The sequence below is a fragment of the Chiloscyllium plagiosum genome, chromosome 12 (genome assembly GCF_004010195.1).
Source record: "Chiloscyllium plagiosum isolate BGI_BamShark_2017 chromosome 12, ASM401019v2, whole genome shotgun sequence".
Taxonomy (NCBI): domain Eukaryota; kingdom Metazoa; phylum Chordata; class Chondrichthyes; order Orectolobiformes; family Hemiscylliidae; genus Chiloscyllium; species Chiloscyllium plagiosum.
The window spans coordinates 67,566,854-67,589,927 of record NC_057721.1 but is presented as its reverse complement, the minus strand read 5'-3'; the positions used below and the strand labels follow the sequence as shown (position 1 = coordinate 67,589,927).

At 39.5% G+C, this 23,074-nt stretch overlaps 1 protein-coding gene across 8 annotated transcripts in view; it reads right to left on the bottom strand.

Annotated features, from left to right (window-relative positions):
* Positions 1–23,074, bottom strand: part of erg (ETS transcription factor ERG) — a 262,777-nt gene that overhangs the window by 83,159 nt on the left and 156,544 nt on the right. For all 8 annotated transcript variants that reach the window (XM_043701331.1, XM_043701336.1, XM_043701330.1 and 5 more), the window contains one exon: positions 7,652–7,869. In XM_043701331.1, the coding sequence (XP_043557266.1) occupies positions 7,652–7,869 (218 nt within the window). The remainder of the gene's footprint in view (positions 1–7,651; positions 7,870–23,074) is intronic.

Below are 23,074 nucleotides of genomic sequence, written 5' to 3'. Positions count from 1 at the left end.
GACAAAAGTTCATCAACCTGAAGCATTCATTCTATTTCTCACTCTGCAGCTGCTGACAGAAATATTGAACATTTCCAGTGTTTTCCACATTTATTTCAGACTTACAGCATTCACAGTAATGTACTCATGTCAGGTCTATACAGTTAAAAAAGTTAGTATACAGCGAGCTCAACAAAATTTTTGTGTTATGCCAAACAAGGAGTCTGTATGTTCTGGTTGCCATAACAGGTACATTACCATGACATTTTATTTATAGAATCAGGAGTTCATTCAGTTTTATTGTCAACATTTGTCCCTCAATCAATGTCAGTCAAAAGAGATTTGTTCAGAAATGGCAGATGGAGTTTAATAGGGAAAAATATAAGGTGATGCATTTGGAAGACCAAATTCAGGTGTGAATTATACAATGAGGGACAGAAACCATTGGAGCATTGAAATACACAGAAATACACAGGTGGACAGATCCTGAAAATGACACCATAGGTGGATAAGATGGTCAAGTAGGCCTACATCACGCTTGCTTTCATGGGCTAGGGCATTGAATATACCAATTAGCAAGCTATGTTACAGCTGTACAAAGCTTTAGTTAGGCCACATTTGGAATATTTCATGCAGTTCTGATCACCGCACTACCAGGAGGATGTAGAATGCTTTGGAAAGGGTGCAGAGAAGGTTTACCAGGAAGTTGCCTGGTCTGGAGGATTTTAGTTATGAGGAGAGGTTGGATAAACTCAGATTGTTTTCATTGGAAAGATGGAGGCTGAGGGACAACCTGATAGAGCACTACAAGGCATAGATAGGGTGGATAGCCAGAGGCCTTTTCCCAAGGTGGAAAGGTCAACTATAAGAGAACACAGGTTCAAGGTGAGAGGGGGAAAGATTTCACACATACAGTTGGTGGGTGCTTGGAAAGCACTGCCAATGGAGGTAGGGGAAGCAGGCAGGTTAACAACGTTTAACGTGTACCTGATAGACACATGAACCGGAGGTGAACAGAGAGCTACAAACCATGCATGGCAATAAATAGTGCTTCTAAATAAGGTTTAGGAATTGGAATAGGCTTGGTGGACCAAAGGTCCTGTTCTCAAGCTGTATTGAATTGTATAAATTAAGTGAATTGTTTTAACAGACATCTCATCACATTGCTGTTTCTGGGATCTTACTGTGTTCAAATCAGTTTCCACATTTCCTTGTAAACATGGACTGAAATTACAATGCAAAAGCAAATATTTGGCTGTGGACCATTGTTGGATATCTGAGGGATGTGAAAATGTGCCAAATCAAAACGTTCTTTTTTATTTATTAAAAAGTGAATGTAAACTTTTGCAAGATTTTTTTTCTCAAGAACACAATGTGATGAATTGAGCCAAGTTCAACTGTGTCATTGAAGAATGATACAATAGATGGAAATGTCACACTAATGTCTGGATGAATTTGTTCTTTTGCCAGCTCTTTCTGCAAATTGGAGCCCAAATATGAAATTACTAAACCCACACTTTGCAGATCTTGCTCTATAAAGCACTTTGATTTGCTGTAATGAAAGTGTGTGAACATTAATAGATGTTTCCTTTGCTCCAGTGCATATTCCAGTTTGTGCAAAGCTAGTATGCCATAAAATCCAAACCTACTATAAAATTTAAGATTAGATTCCCTACAGTGTGGAAACAGGCCCTTCAGCCCAACGAGTCCACACCGACCCTCCAAAGATTAACCCAGCCAGACCCATCTCCACCCAACAAAGGCATCGAACACAATGGACAATTTCACATGGCCACTTCACCCGACTTACACATCTTTGGATCCTGTGGGAGGAAACCGGAGCACCCGGAGGAAACCCACGCAGTCATGGGGAGAATGTGTAAACTCCACACAGGCAGTCGCCGAGGCTGGAATTGAACCTGGGACCCTGGTGCTGTGAGGCAGCAGTGCTAGTCACTGAGCCACCTCCCTTGAAAAAAACCCACTACTAACAGGGGACAGGCAAACTAAAGTCAATAGCTAATCATTTTAAATATGAGTCATCAAATGCAGATCAATAATGTAACAGACATCCCTGCAAATGTCTTCAAAAAGCCATCTTCATGTCTGGCTTAAATCTAATTTTCCTATTCAGTTTCTTTTCTCCTAGTTAAGCTATTGAAACATTATCAATCACATCATTATCAGTTGAATCTATTCAGACATAGATAAGTGTCACCCTTACACTGGAAGTGGTATACCTCTCCTAACTCTTCCCTGGTTCAAATCTGAAAAATACGGCCAAATTCATCTTCAAGATGTCAGCTCCTTAATGTTGACCATGACTGATTTCATCCTTTAGAAAGATGATAGGTGCTGTGGCTCTCCTTTAGGCTGTCCCATACACATAGTCTTATGGTGTGATTGACTGTTCTTCTGAGGAGTGCAGCACAAACCCTACCTTACAAGGAGGAAGAAGCAAACGAGGGACAACAATAATATTTGGTGATTTAATAGTGAGGGATAGAGACAGGTATTTCTGCAGACTTCACTCCACAATGGGGGGTTGCCTTCCTGGGGCCAGGGTCAGAGCATGTCACTGAATGGCTGCAAGGCATCCCAAAGGAGAAAAGTGAACAGTTAGAAATCGCGGTTCACATTGGGTCCAACGACACAGACAAAAAGAGGCAGCAAATCCTACAACAAGAATTTAGGGAGCTAGGTAACAGATTGAAAGGCAGGACATTAAAGTTTGTAATCTCTGGATTACTCCCAGTTCTAATGATAATACAAATAGGCAGAAAGAGCAGATGCAGAGCTGAAGAGTTGAAGCAGAAGGGAGGGTTTTCTATTCTTGGATAACTAGGCCCATTTCTAGGGAAGTTGGAACTGTGCTAGTCCAATGGATTGCACCTGAACCAGAATGAGACCAACGCCTAGGGGTGGCACGGTGGCTCAGTTTGTTAGCTCTGCTGCCTCACAGCGCCAGCAACACAGGTTCGATTCCAGCCTCGGGTGACTGTCTGTGTGGAGCTTGCACATTCTCCCCGTGTCTGCACGTGTTTCCTCCAGTGCTTCGGTTTCCTCCCACAGTCCAAAGATGTGCAGGTCAGGTGAATTGGTCATACTGAATTGCCCATAGTGTTAGGTGCATTCGTTGAGGGAAATGGATCTGGGCGGGTTACTCTTCAGAGGGTTGGTGTGGACTTGTTGGGCCAAATAGTGTGTTTCGACACTGTAGGGAATCTAATCTAATCCTGTGGGAGGTTTGCAAGTGCAGTTAGTGGTCATTTAAAATAATTTGGCAAAGGGATTGGAAATGGAGTTGATCTGTAGTAAGGCTACTTTGCAGGTAAGGCAGATGAGTGGAAAGTGTTAATTAATGCATGGGAAGTGACATCATTGCAATCACAAAAACATAGTTGAGGGAGGAACAGGACTGGAAGCTCAATATTGCATTGTTTAGAATCTTCAGGCAAGTTGGTGGGCTATCCAAAAATGTGCAGGTTAGGTGAATTGGCCATGCTAAATTGCCCAGAGTGTTTAGGGATGTGTAGGGTAGGTACATCAGGGGTAAATACAGGGGAATGGGTCTGGGTGGGTTCCTCTTCTGAGGGTCTGTGTGGACTTGTTGGGCTGAAGGGCTTGTTTCCACACTGTAGGGATTCTATAAAAGAGGAGTTAATATCATAATATTAATCAAGAAGTCAATTAATGCAGTAAGGAGGGATGACATCTTAGAAGGTTCCTCAAATGAGGCCATATGAATAGAACCCAGAAACAAAAAGAAGGAAACCACTTTGCTGGATGCACTATAGACAGGGACAGATAGAAAGATAGAAATGTTGGCAACATTCAGAGAAGTGTCAGAGGCTGAGGGGTGACCTCATAGAGTTTTATAAAATCCTGAGGGGCATGGATAGGGTAAACAGACAAGGTCTTTTACCCTGGGTGGGAAGTCCAGTACTAGAGGGCATAGGTTTAGGGTGAGAGGGTAAAGACATAAAAGAGACCTAAGGGACATTTTTTTCACACAGAGGGTGGTGCCTGTATGGAATGGGCTGCCAGAGGAAATGGTGGAGGCTGGTATGATTGCAACATTTAAAAGGCACCTGGATGGGTGTATGAATAGAAAGGGTTTGGAGAGATATGGGCTGGGTGCTGGCAGGTGGGATTAGATCAGGTTAGTGTATCTGGTTGGCATGGACGTTGGACCGAAGGATCTTTTTCCATGTTGTACATCTCGATGACTCTATGACTCTAAGTATAAAAATAATATAGTAATAATAGGGGATTCCAACTTCCCTAATGTGGGATAGACAAAATGTGAAAAGCTTAGAGGGTATGGAATTCTTAAAATATATCCATGAGTTTTTTTCAAGATCAAGAGTATGGTGCTGGAAAAGCACAGCAGGTCAGGCAGCATCTGAGGACCAAGAGAATTGATGTTTCAGGCATAAGCCCTTAATTTCAAGCCAACAGGTAGAAAGTACTACAAGAGAGTGGATTGTGCTGAACCTAATTTTAGGGAATGACACTGATTAGGTGGTAGGTATGTTATTGGGAGACCATTTTGGTGATAGAGACCAGAAATCACTAACATTTAAGGAATTATGGATAACGGTTAAGATAAATTGGAAATAATTCTGAACTGGCTAAGGCTGATTTTAACATACTAAGTCAAGATATGGCCAAATTGGACTGGAATCAGCTACTTGCAAGAAAATTCACGTTAGAGCAGTGGGAGTCATTCAAAAGCATAATAGTGAGAATGCATGGCCAACATGAAATGGATAAATCCCTTGGCCCAGAGAAGATGTATCTCAGGCTATGGTTGGAGGCAAGAGAGGAGATTGCAGGGACTCTGACATTAAATTTCAACTCCTCTCAGGCCATAGCAAAGGTGCAAGGGGATCAGAGGACAGTTCATGTGGTGCTATTATTCAAGAAGGGTGGTAGGGATAAACCAGAAAACTATAGGCCAATGAGTCTAACATCTCTTGTAGAGAAATCATTGGAAAAAACTCCAAGGGATAGAATTAATGCTCACTTGGAGAGGAATGGTGTAATCAAAGATAGTCAGCATGATTTTGTCGAGAAGAGATCATGTCTAACAAGTGTGATTGAATTTTTCAAGGCTGTGGCTTAATGTGTAGATGAGGGTAGTGCAGTTGATGTAACTTTCACTAAGGCGTTTAACAAGGTGTCATATGGCATATGTCATATAGTTAAGAAGCTAAGAGCTCATGGGATCTAGGGCAATTTGCCAATGGATCCAAAATTGACTTGGTAGTTAGAAGGAGTGTGTTTTTCTGACTGGAAACCAATGTCCAGTGGTGTGATGTTGGATTTGGCATTGGGTCCCTCATTGTTTGTTGTGTACATTAATGGTCTAGAACTTAGGAGGTATGATTGTTGAATTTTCAGATGACATGGAAATTGGTGTTGTGGTAAATATCAAGGAGGAAAGCCTTAGACTTCAGGATGATATAGGCAGATTGGTCAGACAGACTGGTCAGTGGTATATGAAATTTAATCCTGAAAAGTGTTGGGTGATGCATTTTGAAAGAACTAACAAGCAATGGAGTACAATTGAATGGTAACACCCAAAAATGTACAGGGGATCAGAGGGATTTTGGTGTACATGACCATAGATCCTTGAAGGCAGTAGCACAGGTAGATAAAGAGGTTAAGAAGGCATATGGGATACTTGCATTTATTAGTCAAGGCATTGTATACAATAGCAAGGAAGTTATGATGGCAGTGTATATTACCATCGTTGGAATACATTGTGCACATTGGGTTGCCACACAACAGGAAAGAGAGTGTGCAAGAGAATCATCAGGACATTACCTGGGCTGGACTCTCTATGAAGAGAAACCAGATAGGCTGGGACTGTTTTCCTCAGAGCAGAGAAGGCTGAGGGGGAGCCTTATTGACCTGTACAAAGTTATGAGGGACTTGGATTGAGTATATAGGGATAAACCTTTCCCCTTAGTGAAGGAGTTAATAACCGGGGGTGCCATTTTAAAGTCAAGAGAAGTTTTAGAGAGGAATTGAGGAAAGTTTTATTTTCTTGTGGGTATCTGGAACTCACTGTCTAAAGTTTTGGTAGACACAGGAACCCACGCAATATTTAAAAAGTATCTAGATGAACACATGTTGGAAAAATGGGTTTACAATAGATAGATGCTTGCTGACTGACATGGATATGATGGTTTGAAGGGTCTCTTTCCATGCTGTTAAAAGCTCTGACACAATCACATAGTGTCTTTTTTTTATTTGCTAAATGTGGTGTCGGCAGAATTCTGGCAATGATTACAAGAGGTTAATATAACGAAAGATTCAAATGAATCATAAACTATAAACTTCAATGGTAGATTTCCCCCTTGAAGTTATTCTGAGGAAACTTCTCGCACGTTTTTTAAAAAAAAACCTATCCCTCCTTTTCTGAAGATGGTGCCGTTAATTCCAGATACCTGTTCCACAGCTACTAAACATCGTTCTATACCAAACATAACTTCCATGTATGAGTCGGAATCAAGTGCTAGTTAACTAGACAACAATAGGACATGACACTGATTCTGTTTCTTTGCTCTACTCACAATAATACATTTCTCTGTGAGACCCATTGGATGACATTCAGAATTTGAGTTCACATAGACAGTTGTCTCTCAACTGATCCTGAGATGCAGAGTCAATTTTGCCTTTATCACCACCGAGGCGAGATCTGATAATGTAATACTTGTGATTGAACTTGAATGTTCTTAGTTTACTTGGCTTGAGTTGTGAAGGTGGCAATGTAATCACTATCTGATCCATCAGAGAACAAAAGCAACTCTGTCCTGCCTTTGAGCCTTGTGAGATTGTGAGAATCAAAGCAGACACTCAACTTCAACTCAGAGCTATAATTAGGCCACAGCTGAAGTACTGCATGCAGTTCTGGTCACCAAACTATAGGAAAGAGGTGAATGAACTGGAGGGAGTGCAGAGGAGATTCACCAGGATGTTGCCTGGGATGGAGCATTTTAGCCATGAAGAGAGGCTGGATAGGCTCAGGTTGCTTCTTTTGGAGCAGAGAAAGTTAGGGTAGGGGAAACTGATCGAGGTGTTCAAAATTGTGAGGAGCGTGGTCAGGGTGACTAGAAAGTAGTGTTCTCCTTTGTTAAAGGATCAATAACTAGGATGCATAATTTTAATGTGAAAGGTAGGAGGGGATATGAGGAAAGCTTTTTTCACACAGAGGCTGGTGGGAGTCTGGGAGAGTAGTTGAGGTGGGCAAAAACAGAACCTTTAAAAAGTTCTTGGATGAGCACTTTAAGTAATGTGACTTACAAGGCTTTGAGCCTAGCATGGGAAAGTTACAAAAGCATAGGTAGCAGTATATCTTTGGTGGTGGAATTGTTGGGCCAAAGACCCCCTTCCACATTGTATGATTTTATGTGTACAGGATGAAAAATCTTGGCAAAAATGTGTCTTTTTCCCAGAGATACTCCAGTTTTGTACAACCATTCAAAATCATTTTGGTATGACTTTTATATTTAGCATTTAGAAAATACATCAGCCATGACTGAATTAAAATGCAGTTCAGCAAGTGAAAGATATAAGTTGAAGTAATTCTATAATTTTGGAAGTATCTGGTACACAGTGTCCAAATAACATTTTGAATCAACTCCTTGAATAAGTTCATTACCTGGATCCATTGACCTGATTTGGGTTGTACTCCATCTTGATGGCCACTCTGGTCGGTGGCTGTGCCAACCACTCTTGCTGTGGAACACGGGGGCTAATCTTTGAGGTCTGCCCATAGTCGCTTGATGAAGACGCTGTCATTTCTGTTTTCGCTAGGTGAGATGTTCCGTAGGCACACTCAAATAAGGATTGGTCTTCACTGACTACTGATAGTGCTTCCTGTCAGAAAGAAAGATATGCAGATAAAATCTGACAGTCTCCTAGAGCACCTCAATCTTTGACTAAGCTATTGAGATGTCATTTTCCACCTTAATTTACAATGCAATTTAAAAATTGCCACTTATGTCTGTAAGTTTTTAAGGAAATTTAATATTGTTTCTCCTCTATTGGTTAACCCCAATCAATGATTGATTCAAATGTTGTAGTGCAAAAGACTCAAATTCATATTATTGGTGCAAAATTTGAATTTTTGTGTTGTTGATTGGCAACAATTGAGATAGAGTTAATATTTAGAGCTTCTTCTCTTCAATAGATATATGATGTTATGTTGTGTAATTTGTTTGTAGTTTAGGCAAGTCTTTAATAATCAAGTTTTTGGGAGTGTTTTCCATTTCTATTTCCCCCATCTTTATTTCATATATTATGTCTCTTCCAGGAGTTAAACTAAGAATGACCTAGTAATAATCTCAAATAGCTTGCTCATTGGGTTTTTTCCACCATCTCTGCTTTTCAGCTCAGTTCAGAAATCTCACAGTGTTTGGAATCATTTTCATCTTTGGATTCCTCAAGGGGTGGCACGGTGGCTCAATGCCTGCCTCAGCATCAAGGACCCGGGTTTGATTCCACCCTTGGGTGAGTGGCTGTGGGAAGTTTGCACGTTCTCCCCATGTCTGCGTGGGTTTCTGACAGGTGCTTTGGTTTCCTCTCACAGTCCAAAGATATGCACATTAGGTAGATTGGCCATGTTAAATTGCCCATTGTGTTTAGGATGCATCGGTTAGCTGCATTAGCCATGGGAAATCTAGGGTTCAGGGATAGTGTAGGAGGATAGGTCTGAGTGGGATACTCTTCGGAGGGTTGGTGCGGACCAGTTGGAGAGAATGGCCTGTTTCCACACTGTAGGGATTATATTCTATTGTAGCTCACTTTGTATCATTCTATTATGTTATAAACAAGATGGAAAATATTATTCTGTTGCACAATATATAAAGAGGATGACCCTGGGAAAGTGAAGTTGGACTTTAAACCTCTTGGGGAGCAAGTACTGGGATACAATTTGACAGAGACTAGGGGTTGGCTTCTGAATGAAAGGACTGAAAGGCTTCATCTTGAAACACTGACTTTTTCTCTCTCTGCAGATGCTGCCAAACCTGCATTTTCTGTTTTAATTTCTGATTTAGTTGGCACTCTCAGTTTGAAGAACAGTATTCAGCACGAGATTAAGGGGATAGCTAAAAGCAGTGGAATGAAACATAAGATAGATTTTTTTAATATCCTTCTCCAAAACCCATAAACAATATTGTAAAATCAATAGGAAAATGTTAGCTAACACAACTAATTCATGGCATCACTTCTACCCTAAGACAGGAATAATAAGAGTAAATTACCTATAAAACGGTTATACAAAATAGCACAAAAATTATCTTAATACCCGTCTCTATAATTTTATTTCAAAGCAGTAAATTACAATTCACCTTTAGAAATGTAGTATATATCTAGAATTGTTAAGAATAATGCATAACTTTGTGTTTAAATTTTGTTTTGTATTTTATGTGTTAAGAAGTGGCAGACATAGGTTAATTTAATATTGGTGCTTGTGTTGTGAAGTTGGGTACTTACTACTGGGAAGTACGGAAGGTTTCAGTTATAAAGAAAGGCCGAATAGGCTGGGATATTTTTCACTGGAGAGTGGGAAAATGAGAGGCAACCTGATGGAAATTTATAAAATAATGAGGGGTATGAATAGAGTTCATCTTTTCCCTAGGATGGAAGATTTCAAGACTAGGGGAGAAATCTTTATGGTGAAAGGAAAGAAATTTAAGAAAGGCATGAGAGGCAGATTTTTACACAGAGGGTGATTTGTGTGTGGAATGACCTTCCTGAGGAAGTAGTGGATGTAGATACAATTACAACATTTAAAAGACATTTGGATAAGTACATGAATAGGAAAGGTTTGGAGGGATACGGGCCAGGAGCAGACAGGTGGAACTAGTTTAGTTTGGGATTATGTTTGACATGGACTGGTTGGACCGAAGGGTCTATTTCTGTTTTGTATGACTCTGTGAATCTAAGTCTAGAGATTCATTTTGTTTTATGTAAATTTTAAATGATGTTTAAACCTTTGAGGTGAGTGGTTCTGTGTGTTAAATATAGTAGGGCAAAAAGAAAACCTGTTATGAGCCAGTGGCAGTAGCTCAACAACACAGACAAGCAGAACAATCCAGTCAATTGCAAGTGATAAGATTGCATGGAATATGTGTACAGGATGGAGGCAATTCAACTAGACAACTGAGTTTAAATTACGTACAGTATGGAAACAGGTCCTTCGACCCAACGGGTCCACACTGACCCTCCAAAGAGCAACCCAGCCAGACCCATTCCCCTACCCCACATTTACCCCTGACACTACGGGCAATTTAATGTGGCCAATTAACCTGGCTTGCACATCTTTGATTTGTGGGGGGAAACCAGAGCACCCAGAGGAAATCCACACAGACACGGGGAGAATGTGCAAACTCCACACAAACAATCGCCCGAGGCAGGAATCGAATGTGAGGCAGCAGTGCTAACCACTGAGCCGCCATGCCACCCCACGAAACACACATTTTTGTTGTGAAAGTAAGAGTGAGTTTTGCTGGTAGTTTGTTTTACCAGATGAAGGGATAAATGGAAGAAGTGACTGGTCAGAAAACTGCTGAAAGAAAGCTGGTTATAACTATCCTACCTTTGTCAGAGCAGGAAGATTTAATGTAAAGATATTTGTGAATCTTTATTGATGTTTGAGTGGGTATAAGAATATTGTTGGGATAAAAAGAGGTCGTGAGAAATTTAACCTTTTCCTGAGATCTATAACAACTTTTTTTTCCTCCTTCTTTTGCCTAATGTTGTATTGTTCATTTTTTTCTTGTTTAATAATGTTTTATTCTTGGTGCCAAAAGTACATTGAAAGCTTTGTGTGGATGTATTCAGTAACAAAGCTCCACACTTGGAAAAGACAAAGTTAGGATCTAACAAGCCAGGTTTCACTCTGGTTTTGAACTATCCAATATTGGAATAATCTGGAACCAACACAATAGACTAAATATATAGCTATAAGTTTATATACTGTAAATAAGCATATCTGTTTATTGATTAATTCATTGTTGTCATGTACCGAGATACAGTGAAATTAGATTAGATTAGATTCCCTACAGTGTGGAATCTTGCCATTTGGCCCAACTAGTCCACACCGAAGAGTAACCCACCCAGACCCATTTCCCTACCCTATTACTCTACATTTACCTCTGACCTATGCCCTTGACGAATGAATCTTATTGTACGGTGAATGATACATCACAAAAAGCTTTTAATTTGCTTGCTATACAGGCAGATCGTACCATAAAAAGTGCATTAGAGTAGCAGAACAGAATGCAGAAAACAGTGTTACAGCCACACAGAAGGTGCAGAGAGAGAGAGAGATCAGAATTAACATTTGAGAGGTGCTAACCAAACAAAAGTTATTGTACAGTGAATGATACAACATAAAAAAAAGTGTGGTAGCAGAGCAATCATTGAAAGTGTAATTCAAGCACATTTGTTACAATTGACATCAGTTTAAAATCCAGCACTTTCAAAGTTTGCCATCTTTCTGTGAGTAACCATACTTCACTAAAGAAACAACAAATAGTGTAGATATTGAGTTGGACTGGTCATGAGAAGTTACCAGGTGACAAACCATTAGGTATATTAGTCTTTTTAAGCATTGCAACTGTTGCAAATGTAAATAGAATGCTAGGTGTCAATGTCATTCAATGCTTGCTTCTGATTGACAAGATTGTAAATTCAAGCTCCAATCCACAGTCATGAGAACATTAATTACTCAGACAGGTTATCTAAGGATGAGATGTTAAACCAAGGTCTTGTCTATTCTCAATATCCCTCCATCCATAATAAACAAAACCGTCATTTGTCTTATTGCGGATTGTATAACAATGGTATGTGCAAATTGGTTGCCTACAAACAACAGTGACTTCATTTCAGAAAAAACTTCAGCGTAAAGATCCTGAGGGCATGAATAATATATAATTTATAATTCATAACACAACACAAAGGAATTCAATTCTCTTTATACTTTATTCTTGTCTAAGACCATGAGCTTGTAAATCAAATATCCAGATCCAAAATGGATATTGATTTGACTACAGTACTGCTGCATATGGTGTATTTTCCTGGCTTCACACACATGACAGCAACACAGTATGTCGAACAAATTGCTCCTTAAATTAATCAGATTTCTCAATAGCAGAAGGAAAATACATTAAGAAAATGTTGAGAATTTCACTTGTAAATCCAGAAGAAAAATAAGGTATATGAATCTTTGAATTCAATGTAGAAATTAGCTGTCTTTGTCTTGGGTAAGGATGACAACCAAAATAACTATATTTGATTGATGTGATGATGATATTGAGTGCAAACAAAACAAGGGTATTTTTACAGCTTGGATTGTGTTTCAGGGCACATCATATCACCATAGCCTTGTGTTGTAGGAACACAGAAAAAGAGCTTCCAAACATTCCTTCATAGAATTGGAAAACCCTTTGGAGTTTGTAATATATGTAATACCCTAACAGGGAGAATGTTAACTAATAATGAGCATCCACAAAATGAGCATCTGTTCTGAAAGTAACAGACAGATGTCCCAGACTAATAGGAATTCAGTGTTGTTGGGTCAGCAGAGAATTGAAAGTGATCTGTGAAAGTCAGGAGCATCATTTTTGAATATAATGACAGAATGGCTACAGATATAGAATAACTTGTTCACATTCATACATTTTCATCAAATCCCTAATTTTAATGATACTCATAATGGTAGCCACGCTTTGGGCTGTCAATATCTCAAGCTTTGAAATATCCTCCTTAAACCTTTCCTGCGATGTCTTTCCTCCTTTATAACACTCCTTAAAGTCTACCTGTCTGGCCAAGCCTTGACCATCTGGCTTAATACTTCCCATGTAATTCAATGTCAAAGTTCGTCATTAATGCTCCCATGAAGGGCTTTCGGAGAGCCTTTTTACACTGTAAGAAGTAAAATAGTGCTGTAGAAGTTGCTATTGCATATGATACACTTTCATTTAGTATCAATGATTTATTAGATTAAATCATTATTGAATATTTATTTCTGTTTTACAAGAGTGTGAAACATTACACCTTGTTTTCAATAAGTAGGCCAGAATGGAAAATCTGTTGTGGAACAAAAGTTATCAAATTCAGCAGTCAAACTGTGGCCAAGATCACTCAAGCTGCCAGTTCTTTCCATCAATGTTCCTGTTAACAATAAAACAGCAAGATTCCCCACCATGAAGGAGAACAGACCAGTACTATGAATCATCTTGTTTTCTGTGGCTGCTCCTCCGAGAGTTAGATTGCAGGCTTTGCTCTGGAAGACAAGTTAAACTACTTTTCTACTGCTGGAACTTGACATTAGATTGAGACACAGTAACATTTTACTTGAATTTGGCTAAGTGGAATGGATGCCATATTGAGTTGGCAAGTGTGGCAGAATAGATTGTACTCGAGTACGCTGTGTCTCAAGGTGATGGAATGCAAGTCCTCAAACAGCCCAACATGGACCATCATAATGGCACAAGTTGCCCAGATTGTACCATCAAGAGAGTTATTAAGCAAAAAACAAATATTGTTCAAAAGTCAGGATTAAAACCTAGAGGGAGGTTCAGGCCAAAATCCTTCATGAGCTCCTCAGGAACAAGTTTCTCAAGCCAAGATGCACAGTATGTGGAAATCAAAATAGAGAGGGAAAATATGACCTGTTTATAATTTGGGACATATTGAGGATATGATTGGTACTTTGAGCCCTAATGACATTTAACCCTGAATAATTCCTTAAAACTGTTCCAATGGGATGTCAGCCAAGTGTGTGGCTATACTCCAGCTTCATAATTTCCATTGACATAAAAGGATTTGCATTTATAAAGTGCCTTTCTTGATCGTTAGATATTCCAAAGCTTGACAGCCAACTAATTTAAGTGTAATCACTATTGTAATTCAGGAAAAATCAAGATAAATGTGCACACAGGAGCTCCTTCAAACTGTAATGTAATAATGACCAGTTAATCTGCTTTTCCAATGTTGATGAGGGCACAGGGATAACTCTTCTGGCCTTTGAAATTGTGCCAATAGGGCTTTTTCGTCTACCTGCAAAGGCAGATAGGGGGCTGAGTTCAATGTCTCATTCACAAAACAGTGCATCAGTCCCTCAGCACTGGACTACCATCCTTGTTGTTTTACAGGTAAATCCTGGAGTAAATGTGTCTTGCCTCAGGGGCAAAAATGCAGCCAATTGAGCCACAACCAAAATCTGATGTACTGGACTCCAGCACATTCAATCCAACATTTTAAACTACAATAATTTTGTGTTATTTACTCTGATATTGAAGCAGTGTCATCTCCACAATAACTAGTACACTCCTTAGCTCACAGATCATCCACAAAGATTTTCACTTATCATGGAAGCTGGTCTTAATGCTCCCATATAACTTTATATGATCCAATTGATTATGTCAATATGCTCTTCAAAGAACACTTAGTTAACAAATAAAATGTGTTGCTGGAAAAGCGCAGCAGGTCAGGCAGCATCCAAGCAGCAGGAGAATCGACATTTCGGGCATAAGCCCTTCCTTCAGGAATGTACCATCAAGAGATTCTCCTGCTCCTTGGATGCTACCTGACCTGACCTCCTGCTCCTTGGATGCTACCTGACCTGCTGCGCTTTTCCAGCAACACATTTTTCAGCTCAGACCTCCAGCATCTGCAGTCCTCACTTTCTCTTAGTTAACAATAAACCAACCTAAAGTGATATTTGAGATTTTAAGGTTTATTTTCCTTTGTATTATTTGGAATAGATGCCCTGCTTAACAATTGATGTTGTGCCAGTTAAAAACATTCACAAGTATAAAGCATGGAATAAATAAAGGCTGGAATATCAGATCTGTGTCATTTGTTTAAAAAATCATATTCAGCTATGCTAACATGGTGGTGCAGTGGCAGTCAAGAAGATTCCAAGTTCAAATCCCACTTGCCCCAAAGGGTTGAAATAATGATGTTGCTGATCAGGAAAATATCTACCACAAGAGCTCTTAGAATTGTAGCCCTTTTTTTACTTCCCTCCTATCATCAAATCATCTGTGGGATTAATTTTTTCCATCTATTAGCCATTAGTCCTGTATTGTCCAACCTGCCACATCATGCACTCCACCTGCATTTATTTAATATTTGATATGAATATTTACTGCCCAGTTGTAATCAGGCAAAGCTGCAGATTTATCCTTTCCAAACAATTGAACACTGCCTGGCTTCCTTCCAAAAATAACAATCCCCACACAAGCGTACTCAAAGAGTGTAGGACCTGACATATTCCATTTCAGGCTATAATTATTACACCTTCAATCCTGTTCGCAAGCAGATGTTCAACCAATTCTTGTTAGAAGAATTTTATCAATACAACATTGGAAGCCCTTGTTTGGAATGTTATCGTATAAATTATGCTGCACTTTAATCTTGTTTGAGGTTATTAACCTATATTTGCTTGTTCTGTTAATGCAGTGATGGTCAAAAGGTTGTTTACATATAAGTCATCTATGCCTGCCAGCATTTTAAAGAATCAAGCATGTTCTTCATTAATCTTTGCCATTCTGATGAAAGCAATCAATCTTAGGATCCTCCCCTGATAGAATTATCTTCATTATTCTTCTCTAAATTGTCCTCAATTGCTTTTTGAAGCAAGTACTGAAATCTGCACTCAATATTCTAATTATGGTCTCACTAGGTAACTTGTTTCAATTATAGTTAAATGCTGAGAAGATAGACATTTTTAATCAACCTCAACAACACAGCACTCCTGGAGCAGAAGGGATTTGTACCCAGAAATGTTTATACCTGCAAATGATTGGAAGTAGTCAGTTAATCAAGTAGGTACAGTGCTTGTCATATAAAATAAAATCAGAAAATGCTGTGAATATTATTGTGTAGTGTCCAACTGCACTCCTGAAGTTTGTTCACATTTCAATTTGTACTTTTGATCAGGACAGACTCTTGCCACCAAACAATGTCAATGCTGTCTTCATTTCAGTTGAAATACATATGTTAGAATATCCATGAAAGGTGTGTCGGTTCTGGAAGGACTGAGATTTCCTCACTACCATCTGCAATGATAGCTTGCCTAAGAAGGGAACCATGGTAAATGCTGAGTTTGTCATTGATAATATGCTTGTAAGAGAGAAGACATTGAATGTGTAGTCCCAGTGTTACCTACTTAGAGTCATAGAGATATGCAGCACAGAAACAGAGCCTTCAGTCCAACTCGTCCATGCCGACCAGATATCCTAAATAAAGCTAATCCCACTTGCCATCGTTTGGCCATTATCCCTCTAAACCCTTCCAATTCATATACCTATCTAGATACCTTTTAAATATTGTAATTGTACCAGCGCCCACTATTCCTGTGTCAGCTCATTCCATGCACGTCCCATCCTATGTATGAAAACGTTATCCCTCAGGTGCCTTTTAAATCTTTCCCCTCTCACCTTAAACCTATGTCCTTTAGTTCTGGACTCCCTCATCCTGGAGAAAAGACCTTGTCTATTTACCCTATCCATGCCCCTCATGATTTTATAAGCTTCTATAAAGTCATCCCGCAGGCTCCAAGGCTTCAGGGAAAATAGCCCCAGTCTATTCAGCCTCTCCCTATAACTTATAAATTTATAAATTATATTTATGAATGATACTTTAGAAATTACTTCAAAAATATCAACATATCATTCATGATGAATATAGTTATCATCACTTTTAGTTGGTGCTAGTGTGATCGGTCCACAATATGCTGTTGGATGTTTACATGAAAACAACATGTTGATGCTCACTGAAACATAAAGTGGAAAAGAAATACCCTCCAGGAGAATCCTTGCACAGTGACATGAGTATTTTGCACAGAGAAAGCATCCTGTGATTATTCTATATCACTATTTTGCTAGCATCTACTGTCATAGTGACCGCCTCCATTAGAGGCTGCCATAGGGAAAAGTGAGCCCTGAAGCACAATGGGACAACAGCTGAAAAGCAAATACAAAAGGTATTTGTAAATATGGCTGGGTTAGATACACTTAAATTGGGTTGGTGATATATTATTTACTTGGAAACATGCCTTAGACTACTCAAGGAACTATGGTTTCTTTCTCCAATTGAACATGCTGAAAGCGGTAATTGACAATGATGGAAATTGGTTAACACTATATGCTTGCTTTGAACAATTCCCCAGTTCAAGTGGCAGAGTCTCAAATACCAACATGGTAATGAGTTGATTTATTTATTGTTACGTGTACCTTGTTACAAAGTACAGTGAAAAATGTTTTTGGTATCATGTCGCCATTTGTTGGCATCAACATAGAAAAATAAACCAAAACATAAAATATAAAAGTAGAGAAATGAAGACTCTTCAAAGTGTTTTCCTTTCTGAGACAAAGATATGCATTGTGCAACATTATTTCCAAAGACAACAGTCTTGAAATATTTATTGTAAACAGTTACGAGAGAATGTGGAGTGTGTGGAAATCAAAGCTCAACTTATATAGTCCTCTTGTGTTCCACACAGCCTTGGAACAATAAAAACCTTAGCTCTCTCAATGCTTATTTGTGTAGTGAGGTGATAGCGTGGTGGCATTATTACTAAACTATTAATCCAACAATCCAAGTACAGTTTGGGTACCTGGTTTTGAATCTGGCAATGATGAAAATTCTATTCAATACAAATTTGGAATTAAGAGCCTAATAATGAGTATGAAGCCACTGCCGTAATAAACCCATCTGTTGTACTAATGTTCTTTAGTGAAGGAAACTGCCATTATTGCCTGTCTTTAATGAATCCAAATCCACACCAATGTGGTAGACTCTTATCTGCCCTCTGGGCAATTAGGCTTAGGCAATAAATACTGGCCTAGCCAGTAACGCCCTCATCCTGTGAATGAACAAAAACAAACACTTCCTTTCAGAAATCCCAGTTTTGTGGAACTAAACTCACTAGTTTGCCTTCAACTATTCTTATCGACTAAGGCTAAATTCTTATCTGGTTTCGCAACTTACTTTTTAAAATAATGAGCACGGCCATTAGATTATTATGGATGTTTATCCTTTTAAACATTTTCAATTAAATGGTTCAGGTATACCTCCAGGGCAGATGGGACCTAAACCAGGATCTTCTACGCTAGGGGTAGGGACACTAGCACTGTATCACAACACCCTGCAGCTACTGCTGATCAATTTCTTCAGACCTGTTATGCCAGTGAGGGTTGGTCCTAGATTTTCTGGCCCAGAGAAGGGACACTTGCAATAAGTTAGAAGTTCCAATCTTTATCCTTATCTGTTATCCGAATCCGGGGGAGAGACAGATTAAGAAATGTTAACTGCAGCTTATCTTTACATATCACATCTAACACAAAGAAAAGAATACACTTCATAAACAGCCATGAGAACAATGATGTTCAGCTGGTAAGGGAGTGATTAAACGGTCCAACAAACAATTTTGTTCAAACAGAGCTTTTCTGAAGTCGACAGAAGGCCAGAGGGACAGAAATATTGCAAGAGGAAGTTCCAGACAGTATGAACAATCAGTCAAGAGCTTTATCACATTAACCATCTGAACACATCTTTTCCAAAATAAATTTTCTGATAGACAGGCAACATTATTCTTCCTGTTAAACCATGTTAATTCAAGGCAAGTTAAATATAATAACTTTTGTGGCACTCCATTTTCTTCACATGTAATAAAGATACATCAGTATCAAAGGACCCAAAGCACATAGTCAAAACTTTGCAAATAACTGGTGTTAAAGAACCTATAATAAGGAGACATACAATGTCCTATCATTGTATATATTTTCATATGCATTTCTTTTTGTTTGTTAAGAGACAAATCCAATAGTATTTAATAGGTTATTAGAATGCTAAATACCTGAGAGTTAAAGGTAAACAATGCAAATGATTGTTGTGAACTAATTAATTAATTATATTCAAATGTATAAGTTTTTCCTGAGAGGCTCTGTAAGGATGGAGTGTATTATTTCACCCATTCATTAGATTTTGATTTGATCCCCAAGTTTTCTTTAGAGTTACTCAGCCCTCATGAGTTGTTTAATTTTCACATGACTCAGTTTGTCGGTTTGCAAAAAGGTTTTCAAAAGTATATAAATAAGAGCAGCCAGAAGGTCAGAGAGTTTTATTGTTTGTGGTTGTTTGAAATGAAATTCTGACTGGAATTTGGCAAAAGGCATTTAACTTCCTGTGTACAACAACATACTCAAGAGGCTGAATAGCCTGTTGCGGTTGCTAAGTTCCTAAAGCACGAAAGCTGCTTTTAAACAGTACATTGCCACATTTTCAGGATTACCTTTGAATGATGTCACTTTGTAGACAAACATGTCACCAAATTTACACGCATGATTCCATGAACTCAGTACTGGAAAAGAATATTTCTGGTTTAGTTACAAAGAAACAGGAGTAGGCCATCTGGCCTTATGAGCCTGTTCCATTTTTTTATTCATTTCTGGGATGTGGGCGTTGCTGGCGAGAGTGCATTTATTGCCCATCCCTAGTTGCCCTTGAGAAGGTGGTGGTGAGCTGCCTTTTGAACTGCTGCAGACTACCTGCTATGGGTTGATCCACAATGCCATTAGGGAGGAATTTCAGTTCTGCCATTCAATGAGATAATGGCTGATCTGCCTTTGGCCCACACTCTTTAATACCTTTGCTGAACAAAAATTTATCCATCTCAGATTTAAAATTAATAACTGATCTAGCAATCAATTGTTGTTTGTGGAAGAGAGTTCCAAATCTCTAGCACCCTTTGTGTTTAGATGTGTTTCCAAACATCTATCCTGAATAATCTTTCCCTAATTCTGTGGCCATTCTACCCAGTCCTAGAATCCCAACCTGTGGAAATAGTTTATCTTTATCTATCCTATCTTTTCCTATAGTATCTTGAAGACTTTCATCCTTTCACTCCTGAATCATCTAAATTCTAAAGAAAACTTGTATAAGTTGTAAAAGTTGTATAATCTCTCCACATAAACTTAACCTCTTGTAAACTTACATTGCACTCCCTCCAAGGCCAAAGTATCTTTCCTAAGGTGTGCTGCCGGACCTGCATGGATCACAGTACTCCAAGTGGAGTCTAACTAGAGTTTTGTAAAACTGCAGGATAACGTCTGCATCCTTATACTCCAGACCTCTCAATATAAAGGCCCGTATTCCATTAGCTTTCTGTCATCTATAAAGTGCAAGTTCAGTCATCTGTCTGCACTGTTGCACATGAGCACAGTGACACAAACCTAATTTCTTCAGAATTGTTTGACTGGCCTAATGTTGGTATTCACTCTCCTCAATATCCTGAGGGTAACAGAGAAGGAGATCATCTGACACAAACAGAATAGTTACCAAGATGTCCGTGGAGCTAAACTCTGTTCGCTGATATACAAAAGAATGACATACTCTGCCCATGGGAAAAACTGACTTCTGCATGCCGTGAGCAAGCTGTAAATGTCAAAATAGTTCAATTCTTTATTCACTGACTTTTCTCGATTTGTTTCCTTCCTTTTTCCTTTTTCAGTATGTTGCTAGAAGATCATGAGAAAATAAAGATACATTCTGCTCAGCCTGTCACACAGACCTAATAATAAGTAGTAATGAATGCTGTTTCATCCCAGTTTGAGTGTTCAAAACGTTCATCACACTCATAGAATCTGAAATTTGCCTTGATTAACCACTGGTCTGAAGTATTCAGCAAAACTACAAATTACAAGTTTATAAACAAGGACTAACTGGTGGAAGTTGCTTAAGATGGTCATAACTTTCATCAATACTGAGCTGTAAGGGAGCTAGGAATAAGCTCAAAGTAACATTAACACTGTACACCCTGCAAAACAACTTTATTATCTACTCTTCACGTCAAAATAAATATGGCACATTTTTTAAAAGATACACATGAGAAATGCATGGTTGTAGATGTAGGAGATTAGTCATTTAAGCTCCAGGACATCTCTGCAGGAGTTCCTCAGGGTAGTGTCCTAGGCTCAAATGTCTTTAGATGCTTCATCAATGACCTTCTCAATATCTTAAAGTCAGACATTGGGATGTTCACTGATGATTGCACAATGTTCAGCATCATTTGTGACTCCTCAGGTACTGAAGCAGTCCACATCCAAATGCAGCAACAGCTGGATTATATCCAGACTTGAGCTGACACAGAAGCCTGAACAAACACACCAGCCAGTTTTGAAACAGTTTCTACCCTACTATTGTTAGAATACTGAATGGACTCTCAAACTCTTAACATTCGTCTGTACCTGTGTTTTTGTTTTTGCTGCTGTTACCTATTATTTACTTATCTATGCTACTTAACTCTGTGATCTGCCTGTATTGCTCGCAAGACAAAACTTTTCACTGTACCTCAGTACGTGTGACAACAAATTCAATTCAATTCAATGCAATTCAAGTAACATTCGCGTCATATAAGTGCCAGACAATGACCATCTCAAGCACAAGAGAATCCAACCATCACCCCTTGACTTTCAATGACTTTACTATCACTGAAATACCCACTATCAAAATTCTCAAGGTTACCATTAACTAAAAATTAAACTGGATTTGTTACATAAATGCAAAGACTACAAAAGCAGGTCAGAAGCTCAGTATCATGCAAGTAGCTCACTCTCTAACTTCCCAGATCCCAATCTACAAGGCATAAATCAGGATTGTGATGGAATACTCCCCACTTGGTGAAATGATTGCAACTCCAACAGTACTTAAGAAGCTTGGCACTATCCAGAACAAAGTAGCTTGCTTGATTGACACCCCATCCTCACACATATCCTCCACCACTGATGCTCAGTACCAATAGTTTCTTAATATCTACAAGGTGCACTGCAGAAATTCAACAATTCTCCTTATGCAGCAAATCCACAGTCACTACCATTTAGAAGGAGAAGAGCAACAGAAACAACACTAGCACCTGAAAGTTCCTCTCCAGACACTCACCATCTCGAACATTTCTTCCATGTCATTGCGTCAAATTCCTGAAAGTCCCTCCTTATTGTGGGTGTACTATAATAAATGGACTGCAGCGAATCGAGAAGGCAGCTCACTACCACTTCCTCATAAGCAGCTAGATATAGGCAATAAATCATGGCCCGATCAGAGAATTCCTGAGAATCAGAACAATATTTTATAACATTCTCTATCACCTACAGCTTGTGCAAATACACTCTCCATCGAGACTATGAAACCAATTCGAAAACATTTGTTCATGGGTTTACCAGAGGATAAGACCTTGTTGGAGGAGAAAGTGAGGACTGCAGATGCTGGAGATCAGAGCTGAAAATGTGTTGCTGGAAAAGCACAGCAGGTCAGGCAGCATCCGAGGAGCAGGAAAATCGACGTTTCGGGCATAAGCCCTTCTTTAGGAATAAGGAAAGTGTGTCCAGCAGGCTAAGATAAAGGTAGGGAGGAGGGGCTCACGCCCACACCCACGCCCTCCACCTCCTCCATGATTTTTGCTTCCCCAGTCCCCAACGCCTTATTTTCACCATGGACATCCAGTCCCTGTACACCTCCATCCCCCATCACGAAGGACTCAAAAGCTCTCCGCTTCTTCCTTTCCCGCCGTACCAACCAGTACCCTTGCACTGATACCCTCCTTCGACTGACTGAACTGGTCCTCACCCTGAACAACTTCTCTTTCCAATCCTCCCACTTCCTCCTAACCAAAGGAGTAGCCATGGGCACCCGCATGGGCCCCAGCTATGCCTGCCTCTTCGTAGGATATGTGGAACAATCCATCTTCCGCAACTACACTGGCCCCACCCCCCACCTTTTCCTCCGCTACACCGATGACTGTATCGGCGCCGCCTCGTGCTCCCACGAAGAGGTTGAACAGTTCATCCACTTCACCAACACCTTCCAACCCGACCTCAAATTCACCTGGACAGTCCCAGATTCCTCCCTCCCCTTCCTCGACCCTTCTATTTCTATCTCAGGCGACAGAATCAACACGGACATCTACTACAAACCGACCGACTCCCACAGCTACCTGGACTACACCTCCTCCCATCCGCCCCCTGTAAAAACGCCATCCCATTCTCCCAATTACTTCGACTCCGCCGCA